Below are 24,565 nucleotides of genomic sequence, written 5' to 3'. Positions count from 1 at the left end.
GTCACTAAGAGAAAGAGCAACGACCAAAATATTTGTTTAAAAGCTACACATAAACAAAATATTTTTTACAAAGTCAGTTTAAGATAATAGAATTCTTGAAGAAAGCTTTTTGTCAAATTGTAATATTCATCAGGATGTTTTAAAAATTGCCGTCACATGCAAGAAACTCCATCTCCCTTCATTCTCCTGTATCTAGCAAACTTTCTGTCTTCAGGACTTCTTTCTATCCTGTGAAAAAATTAATGCTCTATTTCAAAATGCTGAAGAAAACTGAAAAATATAATTATAAATCTTAAAATTCAGACTTGGTTTTTAAAAAAACCTGGGAACTTTGTAAGGAGCAGAGTAGATTTTGCAGTCTTTGCAACATGTACTACAAGTACAAAGTCGAGCTAAGGAACCCCCACGGATAACTGAATAACTACGCAAGCAGGAAGTGTTACCATGGTTAAGGATGCATCAACGATAGAAAATCTTCAGATCTGTCTCTGCTAATTGAGCAAAGAAAAGCTATCAAAGCTATCTATCTACTCCCACAATAAAAACATGAGCGTCGACTTACAGCCCTAACAGAAAACCTGGTCAACATTGAAACCTTCAGCTCAAATAAAAAGTATCATGTAGGAGGGCTATGTGTTCATAACCAAAAATACACACAGAAAAAAATGGTAAAGCCAGAACAGATCTGTCAGAACACTGATCCCAATTTTACGAGTGCAAGGTAACGTCAATGTCACACTGGCAAAATGTCCTACAGTAAGGATTAGGACTCTCAAATCTCTTTCTGCTTTAGTATTTGCACCTTTGCTGATGCAATATACGCTACCCATAATCTCTAGAATCAGTAGCCACTTCAGAGTGCAATTATTTAAGAGTATCGAGGAAAAACAACTGTTGCTCTCAAATAGTTATTTCCATAAACTGCACAATAGTGCGATCTTTTGGGAAAAGCAACCCGTTGTAATTTTATTTTGAGTCATTAGGTGGCAGCAATAACCAATGGCAGGCGGAAGGTTTTCAGGGAACTGAAAAAGGCAGAAAACAGGCTTTGTGGGTAGGAGTGAAGGGTGGAAAAGTTTCCATTAGAACTTAATCTCATTAAGAGACGCAATGCCATCTTTATATATTACAGGATTCATTATAGGATTCGCCAAACCAAACGATGCCACAAGTTATTCCAACATTATTCAGAAAGTTGAAAATCTCTCCTTAAAGGGTAGCATTTTAAATTGGTATTAAATAGCTATTCATTAGTGTTTTTATTTTTTTTAATTCCTCAAGAGAGACACCAGAGACAGATTTAAAATTTTTATTCAGTGGAGAACAGAGATGAAGATAGACCAAGAACAAGGACAAGGTAAGTGGAAAGAGGAGGAGGAGGCAGGCAAAGAAGCCATCCTAACAGTCGATTCTCACACAGAGGACTATCCATTCTTTGGGCTCAGAAGTGCTCTCCATGCTCCCATCCAGAATTTTCGAAAACACTAATATCGTAAATATTGTAAAGACTCAGAAAATCCACAAAGTAGTTCTGAATGTTATATAAATACCCTAAATTATAGCAAACTAGAGTTTAAAAATCACTTCCACATCTCATACTTAAAAAGGAAATTAAAACATACGCAAAATTTCTGTTTCTTCTAAATTCATTTGCTGCTGCTACTGACCTACTGGACTTTTAGAATCTTTTATCAAGACCAGCTGCTATAGAGATAATGACGTCATTAGAAAATTAGATTTTTGGTAACTGGGTTGGGCACGAGGCAGGAGCAAACAACAACAACTAGAAAATAAAAATCCATTTGAGCAAACACAGTAATAACAGATGCAGACACACGCAGATCACTTTCAACCTGCTGCTTTTCTCAGATAAATCAGAGACAGAAGAAGTTAAGGTGGTTTAAAAATACACTGCCTAATGTTTGGACTTCCCAATATATGTCACATAATTCAACGTATTCTCTATTTCCTTCTCATCATGTTAATGTAGAAAATGTTAAATTTACATTTCGGTCGCTTTTATAGTTACATACACTAATCCAGTTCTAGTCCTCAAAGAACAGAGAAATGGAAAACCTATTAGAGTTCATTAAGAAAAATGGATTTGAATAAAATGCTGCCACTTCATCATATTTCAAAATAAACTGGATTTTAAATTTAGACATAGTAATAATAGTGTATGTACCAAAAGTGGGGAGAAATCTCTTCCATCATAAGCTTTTGAACTATAAGAGTCTGGATCTCGGAGCCCAACAGAGCCAGGTTTTCAGTCTTGGCTCTACTACTATCAGCTCCTAACAAGAGGAAAGTGATTTCACCCCAATAAGCCTGCTTCCTCTTGATCTTTCCATATAGCAGGGATAATAATTTAAGAATTAAATGAGATAATATACATAAAATCTTTAACTCAATGCTTTGAACATACTAGTATGTTAATGGATGGAAGAAGTAGTACTATTTTAGTATGGTCATTTATTCAACAAGTACTTATTTAACTCCTATTTTGTGCCCAACACTATTCTAGGTGCTGGGGATGTAGCAGCTTAGACAAGGTCACTGCTCGTAGTAAATATGAACAGCTTAGACAAGGTCACTGCTCATAGTAAATATGAACAATGTCCAAGTGGACAGAGCCTTCTAAAAGAGAGCTAGCTCTAGGCAACAGTTCACTGGAATAACCATTTATACTGATTAAATTGATCCTAATTGCTTCTCTACCCTCTTTATTTTACTCAAGTAGATCTAGTCTTACAGTCTACAGAGAGCGTGGAAAGTGATGCAAAGAAAATTCCTTTTTTGCCTTATTTAACATATTGCTGTAGCTAGCACATGTTCATACTCTGACAGATGATATTTGGAACACTATGTAAAACATTTTGCAAACTTCACAGTTTTCATACACTTGTGAGTAGCAATTCCTAAATAAAAGAGAGTTTACAAGGCTTTAAATTTATAGTGCCTTTAATCAGAAATTGAAAAATTAAGATTGAGTCAGAAGTAATACAACAGAACACTTCGTTTCCACTGTTTAATTATAAACTGCTTGCTATGTGATCATTACAAAACTAGGAAAGGTTTACTATACGTAAACTTGGAAGAGGGGACAAGGAAAGAAGGAAGTCATGGTTGGTAGTTAAATCTTAGCCAACAGGAGGAACATTTATCAATTTCATGAATTACAGTTCTATTTATATTTCTGAAATCACAGCTGATCACCCAGTTTTAAGCTAAAGGTTCTGTTCTAATTAATATTATTGGTGGGTTTCTATTAAAAGGAAATACATTTGAATTCTAGGTCTCATTCTCACTTTAGAAATCCAATCTCATTCAACACATCTAGTGGAACCATAGTCTGAAAATGTTTCTGTTGAGTCATCTAGCATTAAAAAACAAAAAAATTCCATGTACCTCTTCTGCTTGCCATAATTGGTTACACCGGGATCCTGCCTCATTCAACACAAAGGAGATTCAACTACTTATTCGAAGCTCCATCTGGATCTCTCACAGCCCTGTCAAGCTGAACATATCCCAAAGTGAAACCACCATTTGCTCCTCATCTAAGGTTTCCTGGCAATAGAAAACTAACTAGCACCCAGTTGCTCAAGTGAGAACCTGGAAGTTACTAATTATTATTTGTATAATCTGGACAATGTCTTTAACCTCCATAATCTGTTCCTTGTCTGTAAAATGGGCATAGAAATATTAACATCTACTTCACAGAATTGCTGAGGATTACGTGAGATTCATTAGTGTGGTGACTGGCATATAAAAATGCTTAATGAATGTTGGTAATAATAATTAAAAACAATACACACAGCTACCATTGTTATTCTTCACTCCTGTTAGATGAGACCTCTGATGAGGTCCTCCATCAGGAATTAGTCCTGCTTCTATTTCCTAAACACCTCACTAGTCAGTTCACTTCTATCCATTCCCATTGCCAACATCCTATATAAACCATCTTCATACTATGTTTCATTGTTGGTTTCCTTGTACCAATTCTTGCGCTCTTCAATTGGCAGTCAGAACAATCTAAAATTCTAGGATAATGTCGATTCGCTGCTTAAAACTCTACCAAGCCTACATTGTGCTTTGAACAAAGTCCAAACGTATGAACCTGGTTTTCTAAGTCATCTGTGATCTGGCCCTGCTTAATCTCCAGGCTCCAGACCACTGTCTTCTTTGCAACCTGTGTTCTAGATTTCAGATCTGTCAGTTCCTCTAAACTGCACATCATTTATTCTACCTAGAAGCACTTCCCACATCTTTTCTCCCAGGGTTAGTCAGCCTTCAGATCTCAATTTAAATATTACTTTCTCAGAGAGATTGTCTCTGACACTCTGAACTTTCTCAGTAACATACTCTTTCATTATATGCAACACGGTCCCAATTACTTGTTCAATAGCTATCTTCCATGAAAGCAGAAATATCAGCCTTGTGTACTGCTTGCTCTATCTCTGTAATTTTACTTGAATGAATCAGTATATGATTGACTGAATGACCCAATCAACAAATAGGAAAGAAGAGGTACTGTATAACAGAAGTCCCCAACACCCAGGCTGCGGACTGGCACTGATTTGTGGCCTGTTAAGAACCGGGCCACACAACAGGTGAGCAGCTTCATCTGTATTTGCAGCCGCTTCCCAGCACTGGCATCACCGTCTCAGCTCCACCTCAGATCATTCTCAAAAAGGTTGGGGACCACGGCTGTATAATAGAAAATTTTGTCTTTGTCTCTGATTCCTGGAATGGAGGTTCTACCTTTGGAATTTCCAAGGCAACAGGAACGCCTTTGTTATTCACGGTGGGCCTTTGGATCACACCTGAGTTCATCTTACCTAAGATAAATCAGAATAGGGGCTGGTCACCAGAAAGACCAACTATGCATTAGAGGCTTAGGGATCTGAGCCAGCCCAACCGCTGGAAAAGGGGGAAGGGGATTGGAAATTGAGTACAAACACTCAACCAATGATTCAATTAATCATGCCTATATAAGGAAGCCCGCACCCCCCCCCCCAAAAAACAACAACAAACATTTGCACCCTTTATAATAAAACTGAAATCATAGGTATAGTGCTCCTAAGTTCTGTGAGATGTTCTAGCAAATATTTAACCTGACGGGGTCATAGGAGCTCCCAAATCTGTAGCTGGTGTCTAAAGGAAGGACATTATTGTTGGGGACTGTGCTCCTGAACTTATAAAGTCTACACTAACTCTGGGTGGTTAGAGGCGGAATGTGGTTGCATTACAAAAGGGAAGTTTTGGAATTGTCCTAAACGCCCAGAAGGCACGAAAATCAGGTCTCAGTGTAACAGGGGGGCTTCGTTGTCTAAGACTATCATCCCACCACCCTCCGGTGACCCTTCCCTGTGTACCTAGACCAATAGCCTCTGCCTTTTCTGGAGCCTGAGCCATTTTATGGCAGAGCTACATTTAAAAAAAAAAAAAAGGAATGGTGGGGAGGAGTGAGGCATGAGGTCACTCCCAAACACATGAATTTTAACTCTGGTGCTCTCTCTCAACCAGTTTTACCCTTCTATCCTTTTTCCTCTCAGCACCCCAGCGATCGCTAACCTACGACTGTAATTTCCTCTTTAAGCCTCTCCTTTTCCAGTTCGAAATGATTTCTCCATGTCTCACTACCTAATATAGCCATTTCCACAGAGTGACTGATCCAGAAAGTAGACGGGTAATAAACTGAATATACTAATCTCAATAAGATTTAAATAAAGATGTTATTGGCCCTTTCAGACATATTTACAATTCGAGAGGAGACAATTTAAAACTTATTTTTAATTAGTAAAATTCCCAAGACTAGCAAGATAATCTGTAGCTTTATATATGTCTAAATCCTCTGCAGAAGCCAGAATCTTCTCCTTGTAACTTCCTTCATCGAATGCAACTGGGAGCACATAACTTTCTGGTATGCTCAAGTGTCTTCCTGCCCCAAGATCCTAGAAAAAGTTTTCCTCAGCCCAGCTCCTGCAGCCCTGTGGATCCCTCTCCCAGGTCCACATCTACTTCCTCTTCCTTTGATGCTCTGAGGACTGAACTGTAAGGAAGCCAACTCTGGACCCCAACCCAATTAATTATGCAGTTGGAAACCAACTGGTCCTTTTGCCCATGTAGCTAATAATACCCTTGGGTTGTCATTGTTGTTGTTGTTGTTGTTGTTAAGTAAATTTGAAAACTTAATAGAGACACAGTTGATCTTAAATCTTCATCTTCGCTCAAACTATTTTTTAAGATACATATTCCCATGCAAATCAAAACCACAATGAGATACAATCTCACACTTGTTAGAATAGCTATACTCAATAGAACAAGTAATAATGTTGGAGAGGATGTGGAGAAACAGGAACCCTCATACACTGCTGGTGGGATAGCAAATTGGTACAGCCATTATGGAAAACAGTATGGAGGTTCCTCAAAAACTAAGAATTGATCTACTATAGGATCCAGCAATCCCTCTACTGGGTATTTACCCCAAAGACTTGAAAACTCATATTCAAAAAGATATTTGCACACAGATGTTCATAGCAGCATTATTTACGGTGGTCAGGACATGGAAGCAATCAAAGTGGCCTATGATTGATGACTGACTAAAGGAGCTGTGGTATATATATACATATATATGTATAATAGAATATTGCTGAGGCATAAGAAGAGATGAAATACAGCCATCTGCAACAACATGGATGGAACTTGAAATAATCATGCTAAGTGAAATAAGCCAGACAGAAAAAGTTGAAAATCACATGACATCACTTATATGTGGGATATGAACCTAAAAGCAACAAATGAACAGGACAAACAAACAGAGGCTCATGGACATGAACTACAGACTAGTGGTTACCAGAGGGTAGGGAGGAGGGGGGAGATGGACGGGGTAAAGGGGGTCAAATATATGGTAGCTGAAGGAAACTGGACTTTGGGTGGTAAACACACAATAGAACATATAGATGTCAAATTATAATGTATACTTGAAAATTATATAATTGTATTAACCATTGTTACCCCAACAAACTTAATAAAAATTAAAAAAAAAAAAAAAGATGTGTATTCCCAAATAGCTATTCTCCAACCCAAAACATTCTGGGAAATATTAGGTTTTAGGGGAGAAAAATGGAACATGAACATTTCCCAAGTATTTCCCATAATACTTAAGGTTGCATGAGCAAGGATAACCAAAAAAAGTTTTTGCATTCGGCTGAGGAAAAAGGATACTAATTGAAAAATAACCCAACAAGCACATTAATGGAGCAAGTAATCACTCTATAAAGGGAATAGAAAAAAAAAAAGAGAGAGAATAAGGTCTATATCAGCTTTTGCAATCAATGATTCGTTGCAATCCACTAATTTTTATTATTTATACATACTGTTATTAAAACGATGCCTCAAAATTATGGGCATTGTATACAAATAGACAAAAGTCAATGGGTAATGCTAAAGAGAAAACCCGAAATGACATCACTTGTGATAAAACCCAGAATACCAAACCTACTTTTAATTCCTGACCTACCTGCTGTTTCGGCCTTTCCCAGAAATAATCATAATTATGGAGTCTGGAATTTTCTCATCAAACATCAGTAAGGTAATTGGTCAGGTGGGTCCTCTCCATTCCTCCCCCCAATAGAATAAAAAGAGGTAACCTGCATGATAAGAACCCTTGCTATTCCCTTCCCTCCCAAAAGTAGAAGTCCTGGTCTAAAAATAATCCTTTTTTCTTTTGTTAATAGCTCCCTTGTCCCATCCCTCTTCCCATAAAACCCTTCCATTTTGTACAATCCCTCAGAGCCCTGTTAGCTGCTACATGGGATGCTGCCCAATTCATGAAGTGTTTAATAAAGCCAATTAGATCTTCAAATTTACTAGGATGAATCTTGTTTTTTTAAAAGTAATAAATAAGGCTGAATAAACTAAGTCAGCACAGCATCACAGGTCACCCTATACCAAATGAGTTTCTTGTTTCTGCAGCTGACATCAACCTTGGCAGTATGGGCGGAGAAGACTTTGACAGCACTCACATGAGAAAATTCTTGGTCTAGGATAAGATGCATTAAAAGCTTGATAAAGCTATGGTTGATTTTATGTTCAAATAAATCACAAACTAAGTGATTATAATTTTTAGGTGGACCCTTCTATTTTTTCTTCTAGAATAAAAATGTCACTTTTTAGAAGTTAAAAAGTCATAGTAGTGGAATTTGACAAAAGTATTATCTGTGATATACTTGAAATCCAAGGCTACTCCTTTGGCCTTGGTAAATTACACCTCCCAGCAATGCATTGTGCAAAGTCCTCCAAGTCTCCCTTGAGGAATCAAGTAAACATTACATTTTGTTAACCAATTGTTTGCTTATTCAAAGCAGGACTGATGTCATTTTCTTTGACTAGTTAAAGTTTTTTAAGCTTTCTCAAATCTGTGTTTCTTGGCATTTGCCAGAAGACAGCAGATGCTTACTTATTTTACATAACAGAGTTAAGAACCCAGTTTCTCAACCTTACGCATTTATAGTCTTATCAAGTTATGGTGACCTTTCGGAATAAATTCACACAATTCGTGGCTGTTTTCTTTCCACTTATCTTATTGAAAACTTGATGTTTCTCTCATGACAAAGGGCTTTAGCATTTTCCTTTATAGTTTTGAAAATACTAATTTTCTTTATTAAGCACCGACCACACTTTGGTAGTTAATGCTATTCAAACAAATGGAGTGTACCTCGGTGATTTATTTTTCTCTTTGTCATTACTGGTTTCATTAATATTCGGTAGAAAAAAATTCCTTTCCGTACTGTAATATGGGATTGCTAGATCTTACTAGAAACCAATCTACATGTTTAGCATTTTAGGGACTGTTGTAAGACTGACCCTAAGTAGAGGAAGAAGGAGAATAAGATTATTTCCCACTTCCTAGGAAGAGGCAGGTGTATGTGGGATCTGGATCGGGAGGAGAGAGGGAAAAGAGAGGGTGAAGGCACTACAGACCCAGCTAATCATGAAAAAGAAAACGAAAACATTAACTTCCCTGCACGTCTATGCCTGCCCTGGTGAAGGAACTATAAGTCGGAGTTGAAATACGACGAGCAGTAAGAAAATTTAGCTCCTAAAGGTATTTTAATAGTTCCCTCAAAATCTTGACAAACTAAAATTACAATGCAATGTAAGTATAAGATATATGCTAATAACTGTCAATAATAATTATGCAAAGCTTATGATTAAGGAGACAGCTGTCGCCCGAGTAGGAAGAAAACTAAACATATAGCCAGTTAATAAGATAATGTATGTAAAAGTGCTGCTGTAAACTTTGAAGGATTATGCAAACATTACCTATAATTATTTTTATTATTGATCTGTAACCAACTAGAAAACAAAAATAGAGTTTGTATATGCGTGTGTGTTTGTCTCAGTAAGTACTGCAATAACAGCTCTTTAATTATGTTATAACTTTCAAGCAGGGCTGCTTAACCCAGCATTATCGAGATTTCAGGCTGATAATTCTGTGTTGTGGGAGTCTGTCCTGTGCATTGTACGATGTTTAGCATCATCCATGATCTTTACGCATCAGGGTCCAACAGACTTCCTCCTCCTCCTCCCTCAATCACTGACAACCAGAAAAGTCTCTGGACATTGCCAGACATTGCCTCAGGTTGAAAACCCTGTCAAAGCATAAGAAAAATCTAGAAATTATATTTATGGTTCTCTCACACAAACTGAAGACGAGAGACAGTCAAGATGAACTACAGCTAGATGTCTGTCACTAGGCACGCGAGGCTACTAAAACTTCAAACATAGCCAGTCATAACTGAGCTATGTTATAAACGCAAAATACACACTAGTTTCAAAGACAGTATGGGAAAGAATGCAAAATATTTCAATAATTTTTATATGAGTTATAGGCTAAAGTAATAATATTTTGGATATAGTGGGTTAAAATAAAATACATTAAAATTAACTTCATTTGTTACTTCATTTTTTAAAAATGTGGCTACTAGAAAAGTTAAAATTACATATTTGGCTCACATTATACTTCTATTGGACAGCGCTGAACTTGTGCAAAAAATGATGCCTCCTTCTTTCCAGGTTGCTTTTGATTACAAAGAGCTCTATCCTCAGTTTTTTTCTTTACATTCTCTACATTCTCCTTGGATTATCTCCAGTCTCATTGTTTCAATATTATTACTCATATATGACTCATCTCCAAACTCTATCTCTAGTTTAGAGCTCTACTGAAACCTAGATCTATGCAGGCAACTATCAACTTAACAACCCCACTGGGACATCCTAGAGGAACCCCAAAAAGGATCCTTCTCCGGGATTCCCCATTTGAGTAAATGGCACTATTTATACCGACCCTCACGCCAGAAACCTGAAAGTCATCCATGAGTTTTTCCTTCTTCATCCCACTTATAATCTCTCACAAAATCCTGCTTTGTCTACTTTCTAAATATTTCTTTAGTCTTCCTTTTTCCTACCCCACTGGCTTATTGTTTCTTCCTGTATCAATCCCCTCTTCCCTTTTAGACACCTGTTATACCCTGCCCATTCCTTCTCAATGCTCATCCTACAGATAAGTATTTTTGTTCAGTGATGTCTTCCCTATTAGAATAGTATACTACATGAAGTCAGATGCTTTCTTGTTCATTGTTTTATCTCTAGTTCACTGATGAAGGAGGGAAGGAGGGAAGGAAGGAAGGAGGGAGGGAGGGAGGGAAGGAAGGAAAGAAGAAAGGAAAAAAAGAAGGAAGGAAGGAAGGAAGGAAGGAAGGAAGGAAGGAAGGAAGGAAGGAAGGAAGGAAGGAACGAACTACTAACTCACGGGCTGTAATTTATTAAGGAGTTGGACTATAAAAACAATGCTTCCATTGGCATATGTGGCCTAATATCAATCCTTATGTTTAACATTAATGCTTATGTATTGACACAAATCCTAGGATTCTAGAAGTGGGAAAACATGCTTGAGAATCATGTGCCTTGTGCTCTCATCCTGAACGGATCTATCTCTCGTGCCTAAGCTCACACTGTAGACCTTCTATACACTGAGTCAGGAAAGAACTGATGAAGAGTGCCTTTAAAAACCCTTCAGCCCGCAGCAACCTGATGCCCAACATTTTTCATCTTCAGTGACATAGTCCCTGAGTATCTATAGTTTCAAAGCTATCCAGTGAAAAGCAGCTAAAATGTATGTAAGGCTAAGAACAATTATTAATTACTTCTGAAAGAAAGTGTTTCTCTAAGAACACACGTTGAAGCTAAGTCTCCTCTCATTAGGGCTCTTCCATCCGTCTCTCGGCCTGAGCCGGGCTTCGTTCTTCAGTCCATGACTGATTTGAAAGGGGTCAGGATGGACTACGGAAGTGTCTAACCTAATAAGTTATAGCTGCTACTGATTCGTAAGTTTAAAAAAGTTGAAAATTTTACCTTTGTTAGTGGAATTCCAGATCTAAGATAAGAGAGAGGAAGCTGGGAAAGACCCCAGGCAATATGGTAAGTGTTAGAAAAGAACAAGTAGACACAACACAAAAACTTGACCTGTGTTTACATTCATATTTTGCTATCGGTGCTCCCATAAGTAGGAGAGTAGCAGTGTAGGGGAGGTGGGGTATGGTGACCTGTGATATGGACCAGGCAGAAGCTGAAAAAAATGGCATGTCAAAGCCAGGGTTAACCTCACGTCCAAGGTCACTGTATAGGGCTATAGGTATTTACCTTTTTTTAAATTGACTTAAGAAGAAACTAATAAAACAATCCATTTATAGTACAAGGAAGTGAGCTGGGGTCTTGACTAAAGAAATGTTAGGAAACTTTTTTCAAGTATTTTCTCTTCGTTTTTCTTCCTTTTAGAGCCCAATAAAGAAAACGATGGCAATTACCAGGTTTACACCAACTTTGGCAGTGGAATAAAGAGGTTTAGTGAAGAAGCAAAGTTTTTCTGAACTACCTGCCCTGTTTCTTTCAAGAGAAGACTCAAAAAATGGTGGGTAACTTTTCAAAGCCTATTTTTTCCCTTAAAATCTGGTGAATCTTTTCCTTAACCAGGTCCAATAGTTGCACATCTCAGCAAAAACATCTGTGTTTGGTAATGAGAGCAAGGTAGCTCAGGTGTAACAAAAAGGAGCAGTAGTCCTGGAAAAAAATAAGAGGGCTGAATCCCCGCTGCGCCACTCCATCTTATGTGACCTGAGGCAAGTCTTTAAGCTCCCTCAGCCACTCTTCCAAATGGGGTGATGTTTCCCCCAAAAAGACAAAGCTTGGTTTGGGGGGAGAGTATAAGATCTTATTATTTTTATTTACAAAGCACAGATATACATACAGTACACAAACGAGATGTACGGTATACCTGTAGTATTAAAATTTCATGAGAGAGAAGATCAGGAAAAATAATGTCTAAAAAGGCATCTGTGGGGAAGGGGGTGATAGTGAACAAAAGGCAGAGGAAAGCTTTCCTAAGACTTCATTTCCTCATCTGTAAATATGGGTAAGCATCACCCACCTTAAGTGATTATTATAACTATCTCTAAATATATACAGAAAGAATGAGAGACTGGAAATAAAGCAGGCAGGGAAAACAAACCAAAATATAACTAAAACCACAAAGATTCAAGTGTATATAAATTAATATCATCTAAGATCCATTGTATTAACAAGACAATTTTACCAACTGAACACCTAACAACCAAAAAGAAACCATGCCGTCATAGTAAAAGTCAAACAATAAATGCAAGAAGAATCTATAAATGTGAAAGATATACAAACCTAAAACACCGATTTGAAGACCTGCCAAGCCTACTTTAATTTTATCATAAATATCTTCTAATGTAAAGTCAACAGCAATCGTTCTTGTTTCCACTTTGAATTTTTCTCCTGGGGAAAAAAACACAAATGGAGAGAAAGAGAACAATTAATAAATGGCAATTAAGATTAAAGCATTTGATAACATTATCCCTTCGAACTCTTTCCCCCCAATTTGATATGAAATTTAGAGCAGGATAATTTTAAGCAATTATGAGACCACCTAAAAGATGACGTAGAGTCAACCCAATATTTCTGTAATAAGAATTCCAACATTGTCACAGAGCTGGCTGAGTTTTCCTTAATCAGTCCTCCTCCTATAAATCAATAATGACCACTTCTTAGGCCCCTAGGTAGAAATAATAAAATACGATTCCTATCATAATGTTATTTACCCTTTAAATATCACTGGTTTTGCGATTTTAATTGCTTTATAATTTCAGGAAGAAGTTATGTCGTAAAATATCTGAAAATGTGAAATACGAAAACAAAAACTCTATCTTATTAAAATGAAGACAAAATGAATACGATCATACTGGAATTTGGGAGCTTGGTTAATAGTTATAGTCACTATATTTTAGAAATCCACACAAAATGTACAGTAATAAAGCTACAAAGTGACATGAGAAAGACCTCAGTGTTCTATTTTGCACAAGACTATTACGGTCCAAACAGGGCTCATGGAATTAACAAATTGAGAAATGAGACCCTGGAGAAACAAAACTCATCTCATTTGAGGTAACGCTTAATGTTTACTTCTACCTTCGCTAGTGAGCCCCTTTGAGAAGATGGCACAGACTGTGAGGTCACCCAAACACGGGTATCAATTTCATTTCCACGCTTATTTGCTAAATGACTTTGAGCGAGTCACATCTCCTCTCTGACTGCCATATATCCATCCCCTACGCAGCTCAGCATCTTTTTGTGAAAAGGAAGGTGATACAATCCAGCTTATGAGGTGAGGCTCAAGTGTTATCTGCAGGCACAGAGGAGGCACTCCATAAATGTGAGTTTCTTCTTCCTCTCCTCAACTGACCCTACTCTCACATCACCAAGTGCAGTTCAGCGGGTGCAGAAAGCTTATTCTTTCTACGGCCATGCCACCCTTAATGTGCCCAATCTCGGAACCTAAGCAGGGTCGGGCCCGGTTAGTACCTGGATGGGAGACCTCCTAGGAAGACCAGGTGTTGTAGGCGTAAGAAGAGGGAGGGAGGGAAGGAGGAATTAAAAAATCCAGCTCCCCAAAATAAATTTTTCTTCATTCGAAGTCAATGTTGATTCATCAGAGTGTGCGGCATTAATTCACGAAGGAGGTTTCCATGCTTGATCTAAAAGGACTTATGTCTAAAACCAAAGAGCTGATTCACAGGAGAACTGATTCTTAGCCTCAAAGAAAAGTATTGATCCTAGGTAGGAATCCATGAGTAAACTAGAGAAGATCGTAACTGCCCTGGAAAATCCCTTATCTGCTGTTAATGACATAGTATTCCAGTATAAGTGAGCTATTATGTGTGTTCATGTAATGCAGAGCCAGTTATAACGCTGTCATCTCACGAAAGCTAGTCCAACATGTCTTAACTATAAATGGTTCACAAAATTTACCACAAGAACTCTGCCTTTTATTAGAGCCATAAATTCACAAGAAAAAAAAATCAAAGGTTGAAGGATACATTTTATTAAATGCAAAATTTTATTCAAGAATAAAATAAGCCAAATACATCTCTTTATTTTGGGAAAGCAAAGTACGTTGTCACACTAGCACCATATACTGACATTTAGGAAAATTTCTCTCTCTGTAATAAAAGCCACCTCACAATCCCTGAATCAAATTTACTCTTTTAAATCTCACAGGATTTGACAACTATACTTATATTGTGGAGTCTGGTATAGATATGCTGCTAAAAATAAAAAATAAAAAACAAAACAAAACAAAACTCAGTGATCCTTCGGAAACAATGTTATTTAATAAGAACCCTCAAGTAAGCTCTTTGTGTTCACATTAGAATAAGCAAAATGGCTTCTGAAGCAAGTTTTTGAAGATAAGTAAAATTCTGATGACCCCGAATCAAGTTCTAGTCCACTTAACACTACCTTTTTCTCTTATCTTCACTGCCTCTGCTGTGTGCCTTCTCTTTTTTTTAACATAGATCAGATCCCGTCCCTCCCCTTCTCACAAACCTCCAAGGGTTCCATCTCACTTAAAGTAAGAGCCAAAATCTTTTGGCAACAATCTAATACTTCTCTGAATTCATCTCCACTTACTTACTCTCCCAGTTGCTCCCAAACTCTAGGCACAGAGGCCCTTAGCAGTTCTTTAAACACAGAATGTTCTCCAAATACACTCAAGGCTTTTGCACTTACTGTTCCCTGTGTCTGAAATGCTCTTCAGCAACCCTTATCTCTGTCAGGTCTTTAAGCAAATGTTACTTTCTCAGAGAAGCCTTCCTTGACCATCCTTTGAAAAATGCAACCACTCCTCCCCTAGCACTGCTTGTCCCCTTTCCCTGCTTTATTTTATCCCGTCACGCTCGCCCTCTTGTAATACACTGTGTATTTTAATAATGCGTGTTTGTTGTTACCTGAACCCACTAGAATCAAGCTTTGTTAAGGCAAGGAATTGGGTCTGTTTTGTTCAGTTGCTCAAGAATGTCACAAAGGACCCAGGGTGTTTCCACCTTCCTCTCTTATTCCCTTAGGCTGGCCCCCTTCCTGGTTTCAAGAGGGCCACTGCCATTTCGGACATCCCACGCAGACAGCAAATGTCAGACGTAGAAATGGGAAGTCCCTATTATATTGTATATGTCCCAGGAGACGCCTCTCTCTGGGCCCAGGCAATTAAGAGAATTACGACGGGTGTTCTTAAAGGCTGAAGTGGGAGGTAGCTGCTTTGCTAGGACCCAGGGAAATAATGTAGGCATTTCCCCCCTCCCCACTGCTCAGCAGCCCTCATCTGACCCTGCCCACAGAAGCCAAGCCAGATGAACGAGAATCCTCTAATTTTAGACATCAGCACAAGGATGTACTAAGGACCCGGAACTGAAGTGAGCACCATAGACACATAATATAATATAGCACCACATACACATAATTTCCACCTTCACCACCTCCCACACCCAAGGCTCTTCATAAGACCGCCACAGTCCACAACTCAGCAAGAGCCCACTGCTGGGGAGGAGGAACTTCGCCAAAGGCTTTGGAGAGGTACAGTACTCGGAACCTTGCCCACGACAAAGGCCGAAAGGATGACAGCCTCCGTTGAGTCTTTCCGCCAGAGTAGGAGCTGTGATGAGTTAAAATCAATACCCCACAAGTACATAGGATAATATATAAACGAGTGAACGTGAAGCTTGCAGTTGGAAGAGGAGAGCCGCCCATCTGTCGCTTTAAAGATTTCTGGCTGCCCCAGCTCCTGGAGTATCAACAGCAGACAGCTTTCAGGTGTCAACCCCTTTGGGGAGTCCCTCAGCTTGAGTCGCCTGAACCAAGATCATACCCTTCCTATGACATCCACATCCGACGATCAAGGGGGGAATATAAAGCCATTCGACACCTTGTACCTACCAGGTTCTGATTCCCAAATTACAGTCTGTTTATTAAACTATTTTTCTATTCTTTCGTAATGCCCTCATTTTAATTATTCTAGTTTTAAGATAAGTTTTAATATTTCTGGTAGTGCACGACTCCTTTATTATTCAAAAGTGTATTGGTTATCCTTACTTGTCTAGTCTCAGTTTTTATTAGGGCTGCATTAAACATTTCAATTAAATTTATGAAGAAAGAAAATGTGACATTCCTTCCAGCCTCTCCATTTATTCAAAGTCTCACAGTAAAAATCTTGTGGTTGTAAATTCTTAAAGAAATTAAAGAACTAAGGAATTCCATTATTAGATTATAGACCATTATGTAAAGATAATACTGTTGCTTATTCTTATTGATTTAAATCATTCAGTGTTTGAAATTGGATGGGCTGGTATCCTGCAACTTAGAGTTGTGGCCAAATACAATCATGCCCCCCCCTCCCATTTGTCAGATTGAAATGAGTCTGAGATGGTCTTGGCCTGCTGTCTGTCAGCCTTGTAGCTAAGACCAAAATACTGTGATGATTGTTATGAGCTGTTTAAGGCAGTCAACTCACTAGAAATGGAAGAAGAAAATCAACTCTGGTTTAAATAGTAGGGAATGAGGCTAAGAAATAGCTGGGCTGATGGTTACCATTCATTCCCCTTTATCTACTATTCCACTGAAAACCACATAACCACAATTGTGGAATAACAGAAAGCAAATATTACTCATAACCATAGAGCTATTATATGGTAGTACAAGGCTCTATGTGCAGTGCAAGGTAGTGCAAGCTACATAATGAATATCCTCACTGTCTCAAGCCATTCCATCACCTCCAGGCCTGGGTGCTCCATTCCTAGAGTCACACGTCTGCTTTTTGGTCAGAAGTTCCTGAATTAGTTCAATTAGTCAGGTCTGGAACTGACAGAAAAGGAACTGTACCCATAAGTATTCTCAAGATGCTGCTAAAACGCCTCTCAACATGAAAATTAATAATATATTTTTAATAATATATTTCATTTAATAATATATTAATAATATATTTTTAGGTTCAAACCTAGAAAGGCCAGGAACATTCAGAATAGCCTTATGTTTAACACACTTTTAAGTCCGGCCATCATTATTTTCATTTTGCTCAACAAACGGACATCTCAGTTTTCCTCTAAGAATAATTTTAGAGATCATGGAAGAAAGACTTTCTTCATTCCCTCGCCTTCCCCACCTCCTAGATATCTGGAAATATTAGATCTGAGAATGCTAGAAAACAGGTCTTATCTACATAAACTCATGCATTATTTAGAATTTTCTATTAATAAAAGCCAACAATAATACATTGATTCTCCTTTGTCCCTACATCTGCTCCAAATAGACAATCTGTTTCTCCCCCTAAGTTTCTGGTACTAACCACTATGAAACTCCTGTTATATTACCCTTCCCCCATCTTTTTCTAAATTAGAACTTTTATCATTTAAGATTCAAATTGTGTCACCACCTCTGTGGACTGCCTTTTCATGATTCCCATTTCCCCAAAGGGAAAACTACTCACTCCCTCAGCTATGTGCCTACAGACGAAGCTTCCCTATGACCCTATTAAGTACTTACCATTGTGTATTATTTAGAGAGCCTCTATTTCCTAATAAACATGAATCATTCTCTGTCGTCTTTACACTCCCAACACCTAGCACAGTGCCTGGCATATAGCAGACATCACTCAAATGTTTGTTAAATGAGTAAATACATCTAGGCCAACATAGCTGACTTATTAAAATCATCTTATCGATACTTCTTAAATTCCTCACTATAGAAAAAAAACTACATGCAGATAAGAAACGTCCACATGAATCACGGTAACATAAGGTGCTTCTCTGACGAAGGGGTCTCTTTCTTCTGGGGTTCAGGGTCCTTCACTGGAATACCACTCGGATAAACTGAGAAACAACTCAGTTCTTCGATCTGTCCTACGTAGACACTATTATTCTCATAGAAACAGAAACATTTTGAGTTATAAGAAACCTTAGAAACCATCCAGTCTCATGAATAAAGTACTCCGAGAGCTTAAAATGGGGCATGGAGCTGAAGGCTGATGACATTTTGGTTGTGGACCACTCTCTCTATCCCCAGGTCCTGAAAATGGTAATTAGGGGGAAAAGGGAGACTCTTGGAAAAATAGTACTATATTCAATGCCTACCAATTTTATCTTCTTAAATCTTAATTCATTCCATTCGATTTATAACTATAAAAATGTATTACAAGTTTTTTAAACACCTTTCTTTTCATATAAAATGTTTTATAATATTAAGATATATAAAGTACAATGCGTCTTTTGTACTTTCTCTAATTTTTTTTTGTATTTTCCCTCTATAAATAAACAGAAGAGCAATTTTTAAAATGAATTCAAGCTCCTGTTTCTTACACTCATGAACATATATCAGAATTACTTGTGGAGGTTTTTTTAACATTATGTCTAGGCCTCGCTCTTAGAGAAGGTCATTGATGGGGATCAGGACCCAGATATTTTTGAAAATACCTGGGCAGCTCTAATGTTTCCCCCCGGTTGAGTCATTGGTTTTAGGTTAACTGGGGCACTTTGGGTCTTTTGGACCATTGTTTGAGTGTTGGAGAGCTTTTCTTGCAGATTTATTAGCTGCGGTAAAGAACCTGGCCTCTGGCTTTTTAGGTGTCTGACTTGGGCCTTTTTTCCCCAAGGGAGAGTTTCATTCCCTGACTCTTCTTTGATTCTTGGCTTTTCCCTGGGCCTTTCCCTGGGATTTTGCGCTCTGTCCCTTTCAGGGTCTCCAAAGCTGTGAAGACCTTCCTCTTCTTCGCATGATGCGTGTTGAGACCAGGCCCCTTTCGTGGAGACTTCTTTCCTGTGGCATGTTTTTGTATCTCTACATTTTCTTTGGTGGGAGACTTTCCTGTTGGGACCAATAGTGGAATTGCTTCTTCAGATTTGTCTTGCACTCTATTTTGGACTTTTACTCTGCAGGTCTCTTTCATCGCAAACTTGGGGGTCTCTTTCTTCTGGGGTTCAGGGTCCTGGAGTATCACTCGTTTTAGGGGCTTCCTCCTCTGTAGTTAGGGCTGATGTAGCCTTTCTAGCCTGTTTCATAACCTTTCTGTTTCTTTTCTTCCCCTTTTGCTTTTGATGATATTCTTTTTGTTTTTGGATTTTCTTTGCTTCGTTTTTCTTCTGACTAGTGGTGCGTACTTCTTTGGCTTAGTTCTGCTGACAAATCAAAGACAGGAAGGGAAATTGATCTCTCAGTTTTCACGTACGAGTTTCACGCTCTCCCACTTCTCTGGCAATTTCTGTGAAAGCCTTTTCGGGAAGCGAGAATGTTTTCCACGATGTGCTGAACCTGCACTCCAGTGTCACGGATGCACACGGTGTTGCCAGAACCACTTTTACAGATGTTTAAGACAGCTCCGCCTTCAAATCGTAGAAAAGGCACTTTTGAAGAAATTCTCAAAGAATGTGTATTTTCTACACTTGGGGGGGGGGTGGTATGGAATAGCCTTCTCATAGAAATATCTAACTTTTATTTTTTGAGGTGCAAAAAATGCAAAAAAAATCCCTAACATTACTATACTTAGGGTTCCAAAGTGATGTTGCTAATACGATGGAGGCCAAGTGTTAGGCACTGAACATCTGTGTCTCCACAAAATGTGTGAGCTGAAGCCCTAACCCACAATATGATAGCATCTCAAGGTGGGGCCTTTGGGAGGTAATTAGGCTTAGAGGAGATCATGAGGGTGAGGACAGGATTAGTCCTCATGACGGGATTAGTTCCTCATAATAAGTAGAAAACAGAGGGCTCTCTCTCCCCACACGCACCACCGAGGGAAGGCCACATGAGGACACGGTAAGAAGGCAGCCATCCACAAGCCAAGAAGTGTGCCCTCGCCAGGAACTGAACCTGCCAGGACCTTGATCTTGGGCTTCTCAGTCTCCAGAACTGTGAGAAATAAATGTCTATTGTTTAAGATACCAAGACTATCATATTTTGTGAGGGCAGCTAGAACCGACCAAGACACAGAGTGAGTCTGAAAAGCATGGGATGCAGTTAGAAGTCCTGGAGTCACTCGTTGGCTGAGGGCCCCATCCTCAAGCTTTGCTAACCTTCAGGAATTCTATTACTATAAGAAATAACACAGAGGACCTGAACAGACACTTCTCCCTTGAGGACATACAAGTGGTCAACAAATATATGAAAAGATGCTCAACATCACTAGCTATTAGGGAAATGCAAATCAAAACCACAATGAGATACCATCTCACACTTGTTAGAATAGCTATACTCAACAGAACAAGTAATAACAAATGTTGGAGAAGATGTGGAGAAAAAGGAACCCTAATACACTGCTGGTAGAACTGCAAATCGGTACAGCCATTATGGAAAATAGTATGGAGGTTCCTCAAAAAAATAAGAATTGATCTACTATAGGATCCAGCAATCCCTCTACTGGGTATTTACTCCAAAGACTTGAAAACCCATATTCAAAAAGATATTTGCACACAGATGTTCATAGTAGCACTATTCACAGTGGCCAGGAGATGGAAGCAACTAAAGTGTCCCACGATAGATGATTGGGTAAAGAAGCTGTGGTACATGTATACAAAGGAATATTACTCAGCCATAAGAAGAGATGAAATACTGCCATCTGCAACAACATGGATGGACCTCGAGATAATCATGCTAAGCAAAATAACCCAAACAGAAAAAGCTAAAAATCACATGATATCACTTAAATGTGGGATATGAACCTAAAAGCAACAAATGAACAGGGTAAACAAAAAGAAACTCATGGACATGGACAATAAACCAGAGGGTAGGGAGTGGGAGAAGAGGGGAGGCAGACGGGGTAAACGGGGTCAAACATGTGGTGACAGAAAAAAATCTAACTATGGGAGGTGAACACACAGTGTAAATATATATTTATGTCTTACTGTTAAAGTATACAGCTGAAACTTATTGGATTTCGTTAACCAATATCAACCAAAATAAATGAAGCCAAAAAAAAAAAAAAAAGAAAAAGAAAAAGTAACATCCATCCTATAGAAACTGTAAAGTCTTACACAAAATGTTTTCTTCTTACATCTGCCGATATGTACGAAGATGGCTACATCAAATGTAATTTTTTCATAACTAGCACAGGCTGCTGGAGGCATTATCTGTATCATTAAATCTTTCCTCTTTGTATCAGCTGCATATACTTTTTCAAGTTCACCATGCACATCCAACTCTGCTTTAAAAAGTGATTTATTTGTTCCTGTATCATCCGTGGAATCAGTGGTCATGATATATTATTTTTAGCCATGACTTTAGTGTCCAAGCATTTCTTTGGCTCAATTTTTCTGTCATTAACCTTTGAATTACTGGTTTCATCTATTCCAAGATGCACGTTTATTCACTTTTTATCTTTGAAATCAGGATGCCTTCTAAGTGATGGCATACCAATTTAATTGGTGACTTTTCTTTCTTAACGCTTATAAGCTACATCACTGTTTCACAACCAGTGGTGTCTCAGATTTGATGAAAGCACAGAACTCTGATGTCTACCTTTCTCTTTAATGTCAAAAAAAATGAACTTAGGACTGCTTCCAAATGCAGGACTTTCTTGTAGTCCAATGCTTATAATACCACCACCACCAGTCAAGGAGGCAGAATTTTTCCCTTCCTGAACTCAGACCCTAAAACCTTAGCCATATGCTCATTCCTTCATTCAGGAGCACAAGCATTTGTGACCTGGCAAAGCATCGCACTCTCTAAATTGTCGGCTTTATCAGGGCAGAGTTCATGTCTGTTGTTTTCTTCATTACTACGCACTCAGAGCCAGCAGTACATGGTACACTACAAAAGATCAATAACTATGTTTCAACGAAATAAATTCGAGAAGTACATACCAAGTAGTGCCCACATGTCAGACTCTTCTCTGAGGATAATAGAGATACACTCAAACAGGTCACAGGTGAAAGGGTTATGTGTGAACCCAGCTGTTGCTCTAATAAATATGAACAAAGCATGCAAAGAGAAAGCAACTCACACCTGCAGGGTTGGATTTTAAACAGGAGGTGACATTTGCACTGAGTCTTAGAATGGGAACAGGCCATGCAGAGAATGGGGAGAAGGAGGCAAAGGCAAAAAGTGGGGAGAAGGAACAGCATATTGTAAGAATCCCCGTGAATGGTGTAGTGCATAGGGGGAAAAGACAAGAAAAAATTCTATAGGAGGAAGCTGGTAGAGGTTGCGTGTGCCAAGATAAAAAGCAAGACCAGCTATATAATTTATGCAGGTCAGTGCAAAATAAAAACGTGGAGCCCCCTGTTCAAAAAGTATTAAGAATTTCAAGATGGTGATGGCGGAGCATAAAACCAAGCCTGGGCCCTTCTAAGCACAGGTCACAACCTATGAGGGTGGCCTTGAAACAAGTTTGTATCTCATCCTGTGTTATAAGTCCACAGCAGAGGCTACTAGCAGGGAAGTGACAAGATCACGCTTGTTTTTTTAGGAGGGAAATCCTAGTGGGAGAGAAGAGGACACGCGGTCTGTTATAAAAAGTGACAGTGACGGGGAGAACACAGCGGCCGCTGCATTAGTCCCGCGGCAGAACAGGGCCGAGAGGAGAGAGGCGGCAGGGGCGCCGGGAGGCGGGCCGGTGTGGAAAGACTTCTGAGTGAGATGCTGAGAGGTTTTATGACTGATTAGACACGTGGCTTTAGGGAGAGGGAGGACACAATGGTTTTAGAAATCTGGTTAATAAACCATCATATCTTGGAACTGAAAAACGCTTCAGAGTTTCCCATGAGGCAATGTTCCTATGATTATGTTGCAGCATTTCTTTTTAGCATATAAAATGTTTCTCTGTTATTTGTTAGGAAAGTAAGTTTTGTTTTTTTGTTTTTTTGTGTTTTTTTCCCTTGAGGTAGCTTACTTCTTCTCTTTCTTGACTTGAAAAATGAAATTGCTACCAAGGAGATTTGGGCCAGAGCTGACCAATTTTCCATGCAATGACCATGAACTAAAAATCAAGTTGGAAAGCAAAAGAGATATTTTTGCAACCCTCCATAACATTCCTCCCTTCTTTCAAAGAGAAAGATAGCTAAAATTAATTAGAAGTCAAATATCACACAGTACCTTTCTTCTAAAAATGCTGATTGAGGTCCTTTTTTTTTTAAGTAACCTTTTTTCATTTTAACCTGTCACTTTGTTCTACAAGATTCTGTTCTGGTTTTGTGAAATCTTGCCACAAGAAAAAAGTATCCTTTTCAAGATCTGAGTCTCTCACTTTGGTATTTAGAAAAAAGAAGCTTAACAGTTGCTTTTATTTCTTTAAAACACAAAACAAAACCAGGAACTTTTGAAAAAATTACCATAAAATTGAAAATATCGGCTATTGAAATGAATCTTTATGAAAATTAACACTTTGAAGATCGATATACTTCAACATTAACAAAAAAAAACCCCTCTTTATTTAAATTGTTAAAAGAGCAATTTTCACATATTAAATTAAAATAAAAGCAAAAGTGCTTGATTTAGTCTCCTTCTCTACTCTTAGAACTAAGGATAAGAACTTGACACAATTCATCCCAATCTAGGATCCCCTAACGAACATGGAGGTACCATGTAAAAAGCATGGGGTGGAAGTTAACATTCTATCAACTAAACAGGAATAGTAACTATTACAGTTATCAATTACTAAGCATCAACTAGATGCCAAGAACTCTGCTAAATGACATTACATCGTTTGATCTGCGCAAGAACTTCCTGGTATATTGCTGAAACTTGCAAATGATTATTCTCATACATTTTAGTTTTCAACACTTGAAAGTCCATCATTTACTTATGTTTTTCTCATTTTGAAATAATCTCAAACGAAATTACAAACACCGTGTATGTAACTTTGCCTCCCGAACCATGTTAGACTGAGTTGCTAACAAGATGTCCGTAAAAACGTCAATAAGGTGGTTCTCAAAGTGTGGTCCATGACCCTGAATGCCCCTGAGAGTCAAAAAAACTAAGGCATTATTTGTGTGCTTTAGTGTGTTGACATTTGCACTCATGGCACGAAAGCAGTGGTGGGTAAAACTGCGGGAACCTTAACACGAAGGAGAGCAATAACATCTAAGTGGAAGTCACTATATCCCTCACTTACCTGCAGTGAAAAAGAACAAAGTCGGTTTCGTTTAAGGATGCCCCTTGATGAAGGAGT

At 38.4% G+C, this 24,565-nt stretch overlaps 1 protein-coding gene and 2 pseudogenes across 1 annotated transcript in view; 1 reads left to right on the top strand and 2 right to left on the bottom strand.

The window, feature by feature from the left end:
* The window catches only part of HSD17B12 (hydroxysteroid 17-beta dehydrogenase 12), a 125,942-nt gene that overhangs the window by 37,143 nt on the left and 64,234 nt on the right, over positions 1-24,565 (bottom strand). Inside the window, exon 4 of the mRNA XM_016146840.2 lies at positions 12,754-12,861. Coding sequence (XP_016002326.2) covers positions 12,754-12,861 — 108 coding nt within the window. The remainder of the gene's footprint in view (positions 1-12,753; positions 12,862-24,565) is intronic.
* LOC118603118 lies at positions 13,877-13,985 on the top strand (annotated as a pseudogene).
* On the bottom strand, positions 16,712-20,572 carry LOC107511891 (annotated as a pseudogene).

The sequence above is a fragment of the Rousettus aegyptiacus genome, unplaced genomic scaffold (genome assembly GCF_014176215.1).
Source record: "Rousettus aegyptiacus isolate mRouAeg1 unplaced genomic scaffold, mRouAeg1.p scaffold_m13_p_5, whole genome shotgun sequence".
NCBI classification, from domain to species: domain Eukaryota; kingdom Metazoa; phylum Chordata; class Mammalia; order Chiroptera; family Pteropodidae; genus Rousettus; species Rousettus aegyptiacus.
The sequence above is the reverse complement of the archived record's forward strand: the minus strand, read 5'-3'. Positions and strand labels throughout refer to the sequence as shown.